At 54.6% G+C, this 13292-nt stretch overlaps 6 protein-coding genes across 6 annotated transcripts; 1 reads left to right on the top strand and 5 right to left on the bottom strand.

The window, feature by feature from the left end:
- Positions 1–10: 10 nt before the first annotated feature.
- BP01DRAFT_360533 (vacuolar protein sorting-associated protein 35) lies at positions 11–2792 on the bottom strand (the record flags this gene model as incomplete). Its single annotated transcript, XM_025575936.1, has 4 exons — positions 2391–2792; positions 1633–2270; positions 612–1567; positions 11–559 (listed from the first exon to the last, which is right to left on the bottom strand). Coding segments are annotated over exons 1-4 (2280 nt in total), but the record flags the coding sequence as incomplete, so codon positions are not given.
- A 283-nt stretch (positions 2793–3075) lies between these two features.
- BP01DRAFT_360532 (uncharacterized protein) lies at positions 3076–4452 on the bottom strand. Its single transcript, XM_025575935.1, has one exon. It carries the CDS (start codon positions 4077–4079, stop codon positions 3306–3308), a length of 774 nt encoding a protein of 257 aa, XP_025427380.1. The 5' UTR covers positions 4080–4452; the 3' UTR covers positions 3076–3305.
- Positions 4453–6221: 1769 nt separating this feature from the next.
- On the bottom strand, positions 6222–8628 carry BP01DRAFT_369153 (transcription factor TFIIIC subunit TFC6; the record flags this gene model as incomplete). The annotated part of the gene is made up of 2 exons (XM_025576537.1): positions 6222–7084; positions 7137–8628. 2 exons carry the CDS (start codon positions 8626–8628, stop codon positions 6222–6224), a joined length of 2355 nt encoding a protein of 784 aa, XP_025427379.1.
- Positions 8629–9020: 392 nt separating this feature from the next.
- Positions 9021–10780, top strand: BP01DRAFT_395193 (uncharacterized protein). The gene is made up of 2 exons (XM_025578383.1): positions 9021–9370; positions 9432–10780. Exons 1-2 carry the CDS (start codon positions 9323–9325, stop codon positions 10371–10373), a joined length of 990 nt encoding a protein of 329 aa, XP_025427378.1. The 5' UTR covers positions 9021–9322; the 3' UTR covers positions 10374–10780.
- Positions 10630–11533, bottom strand: BP01DRAFT_306061 (dolichyl-phosphate beta-D-mannosyltransferase; the record flags this gene model as incomplete). Its single annotated transcript, XM_025572218.1, has 2 exons — positions 10630–11263; positions 11430–11533. 2 exons carry the CDS (start codon positions 11531–11533, stop codon positions 10630–10632), a joined length of 738 nt encoding a protein of 245 aa, XP_025427377.1.
- Positions 11534–12010: 477 nt separating this feature from the next.
- On the bottom strand, positions 12011–12608 carry BP01DRAFT_349408 (uncharacterized protein; the record flags this gene model as incomplete). Its single annotated transcript, XM_025573750.1, has 2 exons — positions 12382–12608; positions 12011–12303 (listed from the first exon to the last, which is right to left on the bottom strand). The coding sequence occupies exons 1-2, from the start codon at positions 12584–12586 to the stop codon at positions 12011–12013; spliced, it is 498 nt and encodes a 165-aa protein (XP_025427376.1). The 5' UTR covers positions 12587–12608.
- Positions 12609–13292: the final 684 nt, after the last annotated feature.

The raw sequence follows: 13292 nt of genomic DNA, 5'->3' as shown, positions 1-13292 counted from the left end.
ATCGACATACATTCTTCGGGTCTTCCTCGCCGCGTTGCGGGTTCTCCACTACCCACCAGAGGTGGCTGGCCAGATAGACCGCGCGACATTGATCGGGCTTCTTGAGCAGCTTGCTTCCGTGCAGCGCGGCTTTGGTGATGAGGGTATCGTAGTTCTCTTTCGAGAATCCCCGCGTGCCGTGCAACGCACCCGCAATGATGCATACCGCCTGGAACTGGGCCCGGGAATCGCTGATTGAGTCTTCATAGATGGTGAACGCCTGGGCAAAGAACTCGTAGCTAAACTCCTCGAAGCCCGTCTGGTCGGCCACCTCGCCGCACATCACGAACAATCGCAGCGCCAGGTCGGCGCATCCGGGGTTCACGCGCTGGTAGAGATTGTTAACACACTGGTGCATGAACCGGTAGAGTGCTGACGACTGCGACTGCCAGTTGTCGTCGTAGTGCTCGCGAGCCTTGAGTTTACGCGCCAGGCGTATCGAAGAAGTGATGAGGGCTGGTGTGGTATAGCGGATGCGCTCGTTGCCGTCGAGGTAAGCTTTTCGAGTGGCTTGGAGGAGCTAGAACATGGTTAGCGCACGCTGTCGAGAAAAGATCGAAAGCGGGACAGACCTTCAATTGAGTATCGTTGTCGTTCGATTTGATCAAATGGACCAACCGTGCAAGCCACCCTTGCTCCTCAATGGTCTCTTCGGTCTCTCCTCGTCGCTGTGACCCAGGGTATCCCATGGACTGCTGAGTGCCTTCCTTGATTAAGACTCTTAAGGCTTGCAGAACACGGTCGAGGTTTTCTATAGTGGTGATCGGGGTTCCGTTCTTGAGGAGGCTGCGAGCGATCTCGCCTGCGACGGATCGTCGCGTGGGGTAAGACTGGGTGGTTAGAAGGGGGAGATAATGAGGTAGGGCCAAAGCCGTGAAGATCGAGGCGTAAGAGCGGAGGGGTGCGGTAAGAAGTTGCAGGAGGTTTTGCTGCGTGGGAGCGGAGTGCAGATCGGCGTGATCGGTATAAGCAGCAGTCTCTGTGGTCGCGAAATCCAGGACCTGGTCAACGTATTCTAGTTGGTCGGGGTAAGTGCTGAGCGCCAGATTGGCAAGCGAAAGCAGAAGCGCCATGGTGTCTTGGATGGGCAGGCCGCGGTTCTTGATCAAGTTGACCACTTGATCGTAGAAGATGGCATACAACTTGACGTCGGCCGGGATGGCCTCTGGTGCTTTGGCGTCGCCATTGGCTGCTTTTTGCTCGCCTTCCTCCGTCGGTTCGTCTTCCTTCTGGGCCTGTTCAACGCCGTTCTCCTGACTTGCCTCTGCCTCTGCCGCAGGAGCTTCCTCCTTCGTCTCTTCAGACACCTTGAGGTTTTCGAGCAATTTAGTAACGGCCTCTTCCTCCTGCTTCCGTGCCTCGGGGTCGGCAGAAGCCTCGCGCTCGCGGGCAGCATAGCTCGACAGACGGTCCATCAGACCTATCACAATCTTCTTCAAGTCCACATGCGGGTTGAGCCGTGAAATCGCCGAAAGCAGGAGGTCGAGCGTGTGCAGATGAAACTCGTCGGGGAACACCTTCGTAATCACTACATCGATGCGGTCAGCAGGTCGCCCATGCACGCGAATAACACCAACAGCTTCGATTCCGCACCTTCAAGCAGATATTCTTGCGCCAACACATCCCGACACTGAACGACCTGTTCCAGCAGCGCCTGCAGTATCCCATTCTTGTAGCCCTCGAGATCGACCAATTGACTCAGGCGCACAACGTTGCTCCCAACCAGCAATTCCAGCTCGCGCCGTTCCTGCATGCGCTTCTCCCGCTCGCGAGACGGGCCTTGGTGCTGCAACCGCACCCACAATTTGTTCATCTCCACGAAGTTGGTCAGGACAAAGTTGATCGAGTCCTGCAGATTGCCCTCGGGGCCGTCCCCAGTGGTCGTCGGCAGGTGATCCCGCGCCTGGCCGGACAGGTAGTATCGGAGGAACAAGCCGCGGATGGGATGCTGTACGCCTCGGCTCATCTCCATCATGTCCTTCATAATCTCCTTGACGGGGGCATCCTCCACGGACATGTACACCGTCCCTACGGTGATCATGAGGTAGAGTCGCGGGATGATGTTGCCGGCATATTGCACGAGCTCGTAGAGATCCGCTAAGTGGTTGACCGGGTGGTTCTCTTTCAGGTATACGGAGAGGTGGCGCAGGGCGTCGAAGACCGCCATATACAACTCGTAGTATTGCTTGGGGCCTAGACTAGGGGTGCGGAGCTCGGAGACTAATGTAGACCTAATTCACCACAAGACGGAAACCCTGGAGTTAGCTTTGCGTGTGACGGCTGCGCGGTGCCCGGATCCCTTCATGTCCAATTGCCCTTGATTGCTGCCTGGGGGAGGTGTGGAAGCTCACCCGCATTTCAGCGCATCCATTAATTTCCCGGGAGTCTCTAGACATTTCCGCATCATTTGCGACTGCTGCCGCACTACGCCCAGTGCCTCCTCGAGGAGACGAGTCTGATCTTCAGGGGGTGCTACCGGAGTAGCCATGGTTGCTGTTGTGTGGATGGGACAGGAGGGGAGGGGGAGATTCGGGTTGGTCTCTTGAACGTCGGGGCGGTAAACACCTGGCCGGAAAGGGGGAGGGGGCGCGGAGTAAGGGTTTCAATGACGAATATCGTGGGTTCTTCGGATGCAGAGTGGTAAGAACGGATTTCCAGAAAGCTCCCAGTCCATAGATGGGAGAATCGAAGACGGTGGGAATGAGAGACGAACTGAGGGGAGGAGAAATGCGAACATGCGATCAGGACTTTGGGGGAGGCTTGCGGACTGGCGGACTTGGCTGGCCTTCGGGTTATGTAAACGAACCACCCGTTGGATTCGTACGTCACGGGGGCACGAGGCCGCTAACCGCTCTGGGTTTCATACTATACTTAACGGAATACTAAACTAGTCTTTTGTAGGAGTATTTTATAGGCTCATTGCATGTATCATCAAACATATAAATCTCAATCCATTCTATCATTCCCAATCGTAAATCAAACCATCTACTCGCCTGTGAGTGTACTACTCTACCTGATCCAACAAATTGCATATAACAGAAAAGAATTAACGCCCCAGATATGCTAACCCTCATAAAAGGCGATCGTCATGCCACTCATTTCATGACGCATAGAAGCCGGAACCAAATACCCATTATGAGGAAAAGAGGAAAAGGAAGAATGCTCGCCTGCCGTTTATCGTAGTCATCGCATCCGATCGTATCAGTCGTCGAAAAATCTTTAGGGTTGTAATGGAAAGTCAGAAGAGAGCGTCGTCTCTCAGAAGGTTAATAGTCACCCTCGGTCACGTTCCGAGCATGAACCGAGGTGCTGTTTGAGCTTCTGATAAAGTGCTTGGCAGCAGGATCGGTGGTGTTGACTGCGCGCTTGGTAGCACCAGACTGTTCAGCGGCGAGTACCAATCGAGACTCCACGGTGTCGTTGGTGCTGTGAGGGATGTGTTTAGCGTCGGTGAGAGTAGCGGCATGCTCGGGGGCAACATCCATCCGGGCTGGCTGGGTCTCATTTGCGCTTCCGGCGATGTGTGTGAGAGCTGCGCCAATCAAAGCTTTGTCGCCGTCGTGCTCCGCGTGGTGTTCATTTTCAGTGGCGTTGTGCTGGGTAAAAGCGTGAGACACGGCCTCGTTGCTTCGCTTGATCATCGCGGGGGCTACCTGGCTGGCAGGAGCTTCGGTGACGGTGGTGTTGGTCTCTGCGGCGTGCTCATGACGACGGTGGTGATTTTCTGTGCTGTTGAGTCCACGCGCCGCAACTGGTGGCTCGGAAAGGGGCGTGCCCGTTACTTGAGGACCGACACCCCAGGAAGAAAAGAAAGGTCCGAGAGCGGGCGTAGAAGAGGGATATTCAGTGACGGTGACCGTCACGGGCGGCGAGGGCGTAGCGGTGACTGTCTCGACCGTCGGCGCGGGGGTGCCAGCAACGTTGACGACCTTGTAAGGTAGTTCATGCCTGCGAGCCATGGTATCGTTTGCTTGAGACTGGAAGACCGGAGCTGCCTGAGCAGTCAGGGAGAGAGCGAAAAGCAAAGCCGAGGTATACATGTCGATGTGAAAGCGTCGGTGGATGTAGTAGACTGATGACTGTGGGAGTTGAACAAACGGTAGGTAAAGCGCAAAGATCTTTCGTGCCAATGTCCTACACTGGTACTTTCTGTATAAGTGGATTGGACTAGAAGAGAGCTAGAAGCCAAAACTCGAGGGACAGGATTCATTTATCACTTGGATGGAAGTCGTAGAAGTGCACCCCGACCCACCCAATGCCATGAAATCAAACAAAATTAGCAGCGAAGAGAAAAGAAAAAGAAAAAGAAGCAGATCCACCCGGACCCAGACAATTAGATGTTTATTCCATCATCGACGGCACGAGGCCCCAGTGGGCGGGAGACAAAAGGTGCAGGCTGGCGCATCCTCGTTGCTGTCAAAGGAGGCTGGGAATGGAGACACCACTGCAGTTGCCGGCCCAGCCCCGTGCGTTTTGGGCGATTGATATCGACGCCCGCTGGGACCCTGCACCACGCTTAATTTTAGTGCAAGGTAGATTTCTTTGATACGATATCGTCATTCAGAACATCCGATAGAATAGAGATTGCTATATGGTAGCAGGAATTGGATATTGTACGAGTACTCCAGAGTGAGTATGCGCAGTAAACCTACTCCGTACTGTGTCTGTTTTTCTTGTTTTCTTTTTCTTTTTCTTTTTCTTTTCGCGGGTGTGGCTGGGTTGAAGATCCACTCAGCTTCAGGGCACTGAGTCTCTACTTACAGCCCGATATGACGTTGCCATTCGACGGGAAGACGGGCGGTGGGCCGAGGATCTGCCATTGAAGGTTGATGGATGATCACTGCTACACCTACTCTTTCTTCTACTCCGTAGTACTTACTCTATCTATCATGACCAGCTCACCTTTACACAATTCACTATGTTGATCAGAGTATAACCTTTCTCTTGCACCGTCACACCGCCTCAATGGCTTGATTGACCTGCATTACCTTGCCGTCTCCCCAGCACAGTCTTTTTTTCAATGTTGCAGATCTTCAACGACGACGTCATGAGGATATACTGATTGATACTTCCCGTCTCGACGTGTTGATCAGAGTGAATGGTGCGCGAATTTGTCCTGTTTCTATTTCGGGTTGAGGCGGTGTCATCAGTGCAGTGAGTGCACTTGACAACCTGATACTAAACTGCTCCTTGTGCACAAGATTCGGTGTAAATGTGGGCCACTATATTCGCCACGCCTAGGCGGATGCCTTACTGGGTCTTTTGACGGTAGATGCCATTCCTGTCGGAAATGTCCTCTGCCACGTAGTTAAGGGTTCCGAGTATGCGCACTAAAGAGAGTCGATACGTATGCCCAATCCAGCTCTAAATATAGTAGTCTTAGATCGACTGGAAGAGACTCATCATATACCTTGGACTGTACAGTAGCCTCCGCCGCAAGGGAATAAGCATAAACCTACCTCTAACCCGTCTTGGCGTCAGAACTACGTCTCTGCTGCGAAGCTGATACTCAGCTTTCTAGAACATTCTCACTCCTCACCTCGAGATAGGCTGTCAAGCCTTCTTCGAAGGTCCCCACAGCGACCAGAATCTTTGCAGGCGGGTGGTAGTGTATGAATTTATCATTCGACGGACGCGAGTCCGCGAGTGCAAAGTTCTTCCGAACTTTACAAGCTAGCACATGTAGTCACAAACATCCCGCTTCCTGATAGTAATGAAGAGGTCTCTATCAGCGCTCGCAGTCCTTCCTAGCAGGAGTATTGTTCAGGAGTATCGTTGACCACGCTTTGCATTCATAGCTTGTACCTATCTAACTGCGCACTAAAGCTAGCTGCCGTGGTCTGATCGAGCCATTCGTGACTTGATCGGATCGAAGTATGGGCTGCAATCGAGGAGCAAGATCCTCCCATACACGCAACAGCAGTATGTTACGGTTCTGTGCAGTTACTGCATATAGCAGTTAGACTTCCATGCAAGATTCCGTGGGTCTTGACACGCACACTCGACATTGCAGCGCCGGGCTCTGCAGGGTTCACCGTACTGTGTCCGGCCGAGCTGGCGGTGTCCTCCTCGGACCTGACCTCGGCCCGTAGTCGGTCCAAGGCTCTTGTCATGCAAGGGGGGATATGAGATCTGATTTGTGTTGTTATTCATGGCGACACGAACAAGTTGAAGAGTCCCGCTCAACACATGGTCAAGTCCTCGACTCGGACTAAGCCACACCCCAAGCCCGCGGCGGCCCACCCTGCACACGCTTGGTTGGGGTTCCACGACAGCGCAGTGACGTGAGTTTCCTCCTCGTAGATCGTGATCATCGCCATCCCGTTGACCAACTTGCGATCGCCGATCAAATTGCGCAGCAGACTGACGCTCTCGGCGCGATATCCGTCGTAGAACCGGCTGACTCCCGTGCCATTGGTGTCGTGTTGGTGCGGCGGTCCCCGCACCCACTCGTGCTGGAACCAGTTCTGTTGCCACTGTTTCTCCTTGGAGTGCAGCACGCGCCGGAGCGGGTTTGTTGCTTGCACGGTGCCGCCGACGCAGCCGAACAGGACGCTGGGATGCCAGGTGCTGCACGGCGCCACCGTCGAGATGGGACTTGGCAGGCGGGCAACGGCGGTGGAGGTGTAGAAGCGCCGGACTGCGAGCAGGCGGGCAAAGTCGTTCTCGTCGCTCGAGAGGAAGGATTGCAGTGGCGCGCAGTACGAGAGGTTATTCGAGCCCACCCGCATGCGGTTTGTGTACACCTGGTCCTTGGGCGGGTCGATGACCGAGGTGAGCCGGGTATCGCCGTCCATGGACGTGGTGCCTATGAGATGGGGGTAAGTCGGATACGCTGACACGATGTTGAGGACCCAGGTGGAGTGGAGCGCTTGGTAGAAGTAAGGGAGGGAGTCGGAGGACGAGCTCGACGACGGCGCGATACTCCAAATCGCGACATACCCATTGGCACAGCCGACAGCGATATCGCTTGGCGAGAGCCAGGCCACGCACGTACATACCGTCGATGGTGGCTTCGCCTCGAAAACAGTAGAATGTACCTGGTCTAGGAATGTCAGTTCACCGCAAGCCAAGGAGGATCGTGCAGAGGGGCCTACAGAATTCCGCCTTTTTAGCGTTGCGGCCAATCTTCACGTCAATGACCCGCAAATAACCATCCGTCCAGATGCCCGCTAGAAGACCGAGAGACTTGCGCTCATCCTGATCGTCTTGGTCTCGCCAATCGCGAGGCATAGGACACCAGGCCAGCCGCCTCAGATCACCCCAATCTGTACATAGCGCGAGGCGCAATTGGGGCTTCGAGCTCATATCGATCTTCTTCGTCAGTGTATCAGAATCTTGAGCCTCAAACGACCATATCTGCAGGGCACAGGGATAAGGCGCCGAGGGCCTGAACGCTGGGGCGGCCTGATCCTTCAGCGGATCAGGAACCTCGGCTTTCTGGTCCGGTAGGATCGGGGCGACCACCGACAGATACTGCGTCGACCCAGTCTGATTCGGCACCCAAGCCAGACATTGAACTTTGTGCCCGAAGTTCAAGAGCCAGCCCTCGCGGATCTTTCCACTACCAGCAGCAGCCTTGGTCTTCTTCTCGCCCCACGCCTGGCCGAAATCGAGCACCTCATGCTGGCCCAGCGTAAACTCCTTCTGCTCGTCCACCGGGCCCATAAGCACAGTATGCTGCCCCCTAAACCGAGGCAGATACTTCCGACGCGCCGCCGCCTCCCCCAGCTTCTGAAGTTGTTGCCTGGCCCCGAACCGCTCCCGCGTCACAGGCGTATAATACCAGTCCCAACCATGCACCCTCTCCCTCGAGACAACCTCCGGCTCCGCCCCAAATGTCGACCCATACCCATAGTCCGCCAGCTGCCCACCGCGCTCCAGCGCCTCGCGGGTCGGAAACGTCGATTCGACCCCGCCACCCCACCGCTCGCGCGCGTAGATCATTGCCAAAAGATCGCGGTCGTCCGTCCCGAACATGAGCCGCAGATGCACCGCCTTGCCGACATGTTCGATGGGATTGAACGAGCCGCGCGAATGTGTTTCATCACCGGCCAACAACAAACTCCCATCCGGATGCCGTCGCTTAGGCGTCCGCGGGTGGGTTTTTGGCGTCGTCGTCGTCGTCGTCGCAAACGCTGCACCCGCACGCGCATTCGCGCCAGCCGGGGTGGCAGCTGCAGAAGTGGTAGTAGTAGCACCTTTGCGTGACTTTCTACGGATCGTAGCACGACCGCGGCCGCGACCACTGCCCCAGGCCTCGCTGGCGTCCGAGGCTGAGTCTTCATCGTCATCGTCGTCCGCAATCCCTCGGTCATCCTCCTCCTCCTCATCCTCATCCTCCCCAGCATCCGGCATCGCATAATCCTCATCCGAACTCCCGTCGTGAGCAGCCGTCGATGCGCGTTTGCCATTCCCGGTCTGCTTTCCCTTGCCCTTCTGCGACGATGCAGTAGCAGCAGCGGTTAAAGAACCGTCCTCCGATCCGCCCAGTTCATCATCGTCACTGACGCCCGCCGCCACGAACGGGTCTTCTATATATTTCGTCCTTGCACCAGAGGTGCGATTTGACCGGCGGGTATGGGTCATAATTTCGCCTGTAGGCTGTAACGAGAGTAGGAGTAGTTCTGCGGGGGCTTTAGTGTTTCAAAGATTCGTTGCTGAAGGAGCATTCAGTCGGGTCGGCGCATCGCGAGTTTCAGGGCCAGATGATGGCTGACTGAGGGTTCGTGCTGGTTGGTTCTGATCGCAGTGTATGTTATAGCGCGTGGGACGTCATGGCGTTTGATTATATGTCTTTGCAACAGTCGAGATGAAATGGGAGGGTCTGGAGGATAAAATATGATGGCGGAAGCTATGCTGGTTGCCTCATTGGGTTAGAGGGCTTGGCGAGAGAGCTTCGGTTTGAATCCATGGAGTATGGATAGATGAGGTTAGAGAGAACCAGAAATGAACTGGTAGTTTTCAATGGCAAAGGAAAATTACCAAAGGATGGAAATTGATTCACTTGCTATCTATTACTGTTGTGCTGGCCAGTCAACCTCTGAGGTCCCCGATCCATCAGATACTACAATCTGGACAGACAGCTCACAACGGTTGCGACCCCGCTTATTACTGGGCAAAGTGACGGCATCTTCGCCGACTCACCCTCCGTCGATAGCGGCACGATAAGTCCTCCAACCGACTCTCCGTTGCAAAACAATCTACAATAACCACTTGCTTCTCTCCATCCAACCCCAAGTTTACAACCAGACCAAAAACACACTCTATCCACCCCGCAACCATGTCCTCCAGCCCCAACCACTCACCCCCGGGCATCCTCCACGAATACGTCCGTCCACCCGTTCCCCAACTCCAAACCGCTATCTCCAGAAGCTAATGCATCGAAAAAGGCCCCCCATCTCGTCGCCTTCGAATTCACCACCCCAACCAACGACCCCAAACCCAACACCCTTCTCTTCGTTGGAGGTCTCACCGACGGCCTCCACACGGTCCCCTACGTACGCACCCTCGCCCAGAGCCTAACCCAGTCGCCCGAAACCACCTGGAGCGTCTTCAACCTCCTTCTCAGCAGCTCGTACAACGGCTTCGGCACGCAGACTCTCGACACCGACGTCACCGAAATCGCCCAATGCATCCGCTTCATCCGCACGCAGCTCCCGCACAAAGCCACGGGCAAGATCGTCCTCATGGGCCACTCAACGGGCAGCCAGGACGTCCTGCACTACCTGTACACAGCCCCGAGTGACCGGCCTCAACTCGATGGGGCGATCATGCAGGCACCCGTTTCTGACCGCGAAGCCTTGCTGGTCAAGGTTCAGGAGCAGGACGGGACCGCTGCCCAAAATGAGGTGCGAGGGGCCTACGAGCAACTCGTGCAGATGGCGCGCAATGGGCCCGCGGACTTCCTGCTGCCGATGGATCTGCTCGCCCGCGTGGGTCTCCCAGAGAAGACGCCCGTCACCGCGGAGCGGTTCTGGAGTCTGGCCAGTCCGGAGAGTCCGCAGCGGCCGAGCGCGGATGATCTGTTCAGTTCGGATCTGACTGACGAACGTCTTCGAGAGACGTTCGGGAAGGTGGCAGAGCAGAATCTGTTGAAGGGAAAGTTGATGGTTCTGTTCTCGGGGGCCGATGAGTATCTTCCTCCCTGGGTGGATGTGCCTGGGTTGATGGGAAGGTGGAAGACAGCTGCCAATGCGGGAGCACGCGAGATCTGGGATGACGAGGAGAGTGCTGCAATTGAGGGCGCAAGCCATAATGTGAGTGATGTTGGGCAGAAGGAGCTGGTGAGCAGAGTCAGTCGGTTCTTGGCGAGGACGGAGAAGCAGACCTAAGCGCTTTGGAAAGAGTGGGGGAGTGGGTTATCTGCACCGATACCATCCATTTTCAAAGGGTAGAGATACTAAAATATACATACTAGAAGGAGTAGGAAGAAAAAGGAAAAAGGGACAATCCACAACAAGACAACGGAGGGTATATTTAGATGAGAGATGGTAGGAGTCAAATGGACTGGGAAAGGCAAGAACAAAAGAAGAGGTAAGAAACGATGCCCCCAATCCCCAGACATAAACCGCCGAAGAATTTTCGTGTCTAGACCTTCAACCACAAAGTCATCACCCCCTTCAGATACTCCACGATCTCATGGCCCCCCAACTTACTCTCGCCGAACAACCGATCCACAAACGTGATTGGACACTCAGCCACCTTGAAGCCCATCGCCTTGGCGCGCACCATCATCTCCATCTGGAAACTGTACCCCTTGGACTGGGTACTGTGGATGACCTTTTCGAGGACGCTCTTCTTGTACAACCGGAAGCTGCCCGTCAGATCGCTCACGCCGGGCATGAGCATCACGTCGGCGATCAAATTGGCCGTGCGCGAGGTGAACTTGCGGAACAGATCCCACCCGTAGACGCCGCCTTTGATGTCACCGCGGGAGGCGTAGCGCGTGCCCGTGACAATGTCGGCGTCCGTCTCGCGCTGAATCTCGATCATTGTCGGGATGAACTTGGGGTGGTGGCTGAAGTCCGCGTCCATGATGATCACGTAGTTGCCCGTACAGAACTGCAGCCCGTGGATGTATGCGGTGCCCAGGCCAAGCTTGCCCGCCCGCGGCTTCAGGATGATGTGCTCCGCGCCCCAGTGCTTCTGCAGTTGCTTGGCCACCTCCAGGGTGCCGTCCGGGGAGCCGTCGTCGACGATGATGACTTCCCAGTCTAGGTTACTGTTTTCACAAGGAGGAGTCAGTTTAAGAGTGGATAAGGCAGTAGGGAGAAGGAAAGGGGCGAGGGGTCAGCTGAGACAGGCGGACATTGTCGTTCTGTCAATGCAAGACAGGTGGAAGAGAGAAAGGGGGCACAGAGATTTAGAAAGAAACGATGTAAGCGTACTTCTCGCGAAACGTCCGCTCCAACAACCAACAGATAATAGGGAGGTTCTTTCGCTCATTGTAGGTCGGCAGAATGACCGAGTACTTGTTCGTTGAGGCACCCATGGTGTTAATTGTGGGAAAATTGCCAGCAGATGGTCCGTGAGATATTGAAATATATTGTCCGTGCTCCAGAAACACGAGACAGATCAGATGGAGAGAGAAAAGGAGTGAATGTCAGCCAAGCGCTGGGAATGAGAGAGCGAAACACAGGGAGGATAAGTTAAGAGAGTTGAAAGCGCGCTGCGCGGGCTGGACTCGGCGACGAGGGACTGGCTGGCCTGGTGCGGGAGATCCGCATTCGAATCCCCAATTCAACGTGGCCAGTCCAGGAGGTCGTTTCACCTCGGTTCATGTTACCTTACATTACTGGTACTACCAGCAACTACGGAGCAATGAACTATGAGACGCTTTACTTCCAGCATCACTTCCATCAAACTTTCTCAACTGTTCAAGGTCCATACATAGGATACATAGGATACATAGGCTTCAAGGACAAATTCATCATCAAGTGCACCCGCACACACAAACTCAACTCCCACCCTATTTTTCCATCCGATTATACGAGTGATCATATCGCTGGTCAAATTCCTTATTGTGTTGCTTCACCTCATCCGATGCATTATCCCCCACCGTTCCATCGACCTCTGCGTTCGGCGAGTTCTCGCCGTCGGTAATTGTCGGTCTGGCCTTGTTGCTTGGCGTAGTAGTGCTGGTGTGACTCTTATTTTCAACGCCCGTGCCAGACTTGCTGCTGCTGCGGCTATTGCTGTCGCCGCCGCTGCTGGACTGCGGGGATTGCTTGGAGGAGCCACCGACATCGGGAGCAGGAGGACCTATTGTAACAACAACTTAGTTCAACCATTCCATTGAAATAATGTTTATATGAGCTTGACAGGACAGAAGCCACTAACCGGGATGTTCAAGGTCTCGTGTAGGCTCATTGCGGGGGTTGTTGGGTTGTTCAGCGTTCGTCTCGCCGTCGCCGCCGTAGGAACTATGAGCGTAGCCACGCCAGAAGAGACTAGGCTTGGAGGTGAGACGAGATGCTGGTCGGACGGTCAAGGGGGAGTAGCTCGCGCGAAGCGATAATCTGCTGCTGCGGAATATGGAAGTCATGATGGCGGTGTTAGGAGAGATGATTCAATATACTCAGGCAAGAGCAATGGATGGTAAGTAATCTAGATATAGATTGAGAATTCAATCACTTGACAAGGCCTCGGGGAATCCCGACTTTATTTGGCAGCAGCAGCAGCAGCAACAGCCGTAAGAATGGCTCAGTCGCCCCCCGGTAGGTCAAGTGGTGATCATCAACTACTCGAAGGGGGGGGGCAGACGATGACGTTTGCATCCGGTCATCCTCCCACAATCTCAACCATTGCGCAACCACGCACTGTTGCATCGCCCCTGGCTACTGAATAATGCTGTCACGTAAGGGAGTGACACAGACAAAATGATGAAATAGAAGTGAAATGGCTCGTAGCTAGTCCACGAAGAGATTGTCTCGGCTTCGCAGCCCGCTTGAAATCATAAGTGTAGATTCAGACCATATTACCAGAACATGTCGAAATGTTAATCAAACTCAATCAGAACATGACCCATCCTTAAGGACAGTCTTGCGCAGAGAATCAATGAAGAGGATATCCGGTCCCCGAGCAATTGTGCAGGCCCTGAACAAAGAGAGTGAACGAAAGATTCTCCTGGCTGCATTGTAATGGTTGCCCTTCCTTATACCGTTTGATCCCCTTCCCAATTTGAACGCCAAAAAAAGAAAGCCTTCAAGAAGAATCCAGAGCGATGCAAAGGCGGACGGCGATTTGTCGAC

Source organism: Aspergillus saccharolyticus (genome assembly GCF_003184585.1).
Source record: "Aspergillus saccharolyticus JOP 1030-1 unplaced genomic scaffold BP01scaffold_48, whole genome shotgun sequence".
Taxonomy (NCBI): domain Eukaryota; kingdom Fungi; phylum Ascomycota; class Eurotiomycetes; order Eurotiales; family Aspergillaceae; genus Aspergillus; species Aspergillus saccharolyticus.
This window is presented reverse-complemented; position numbering and strand designations above follow the sequence as displayed.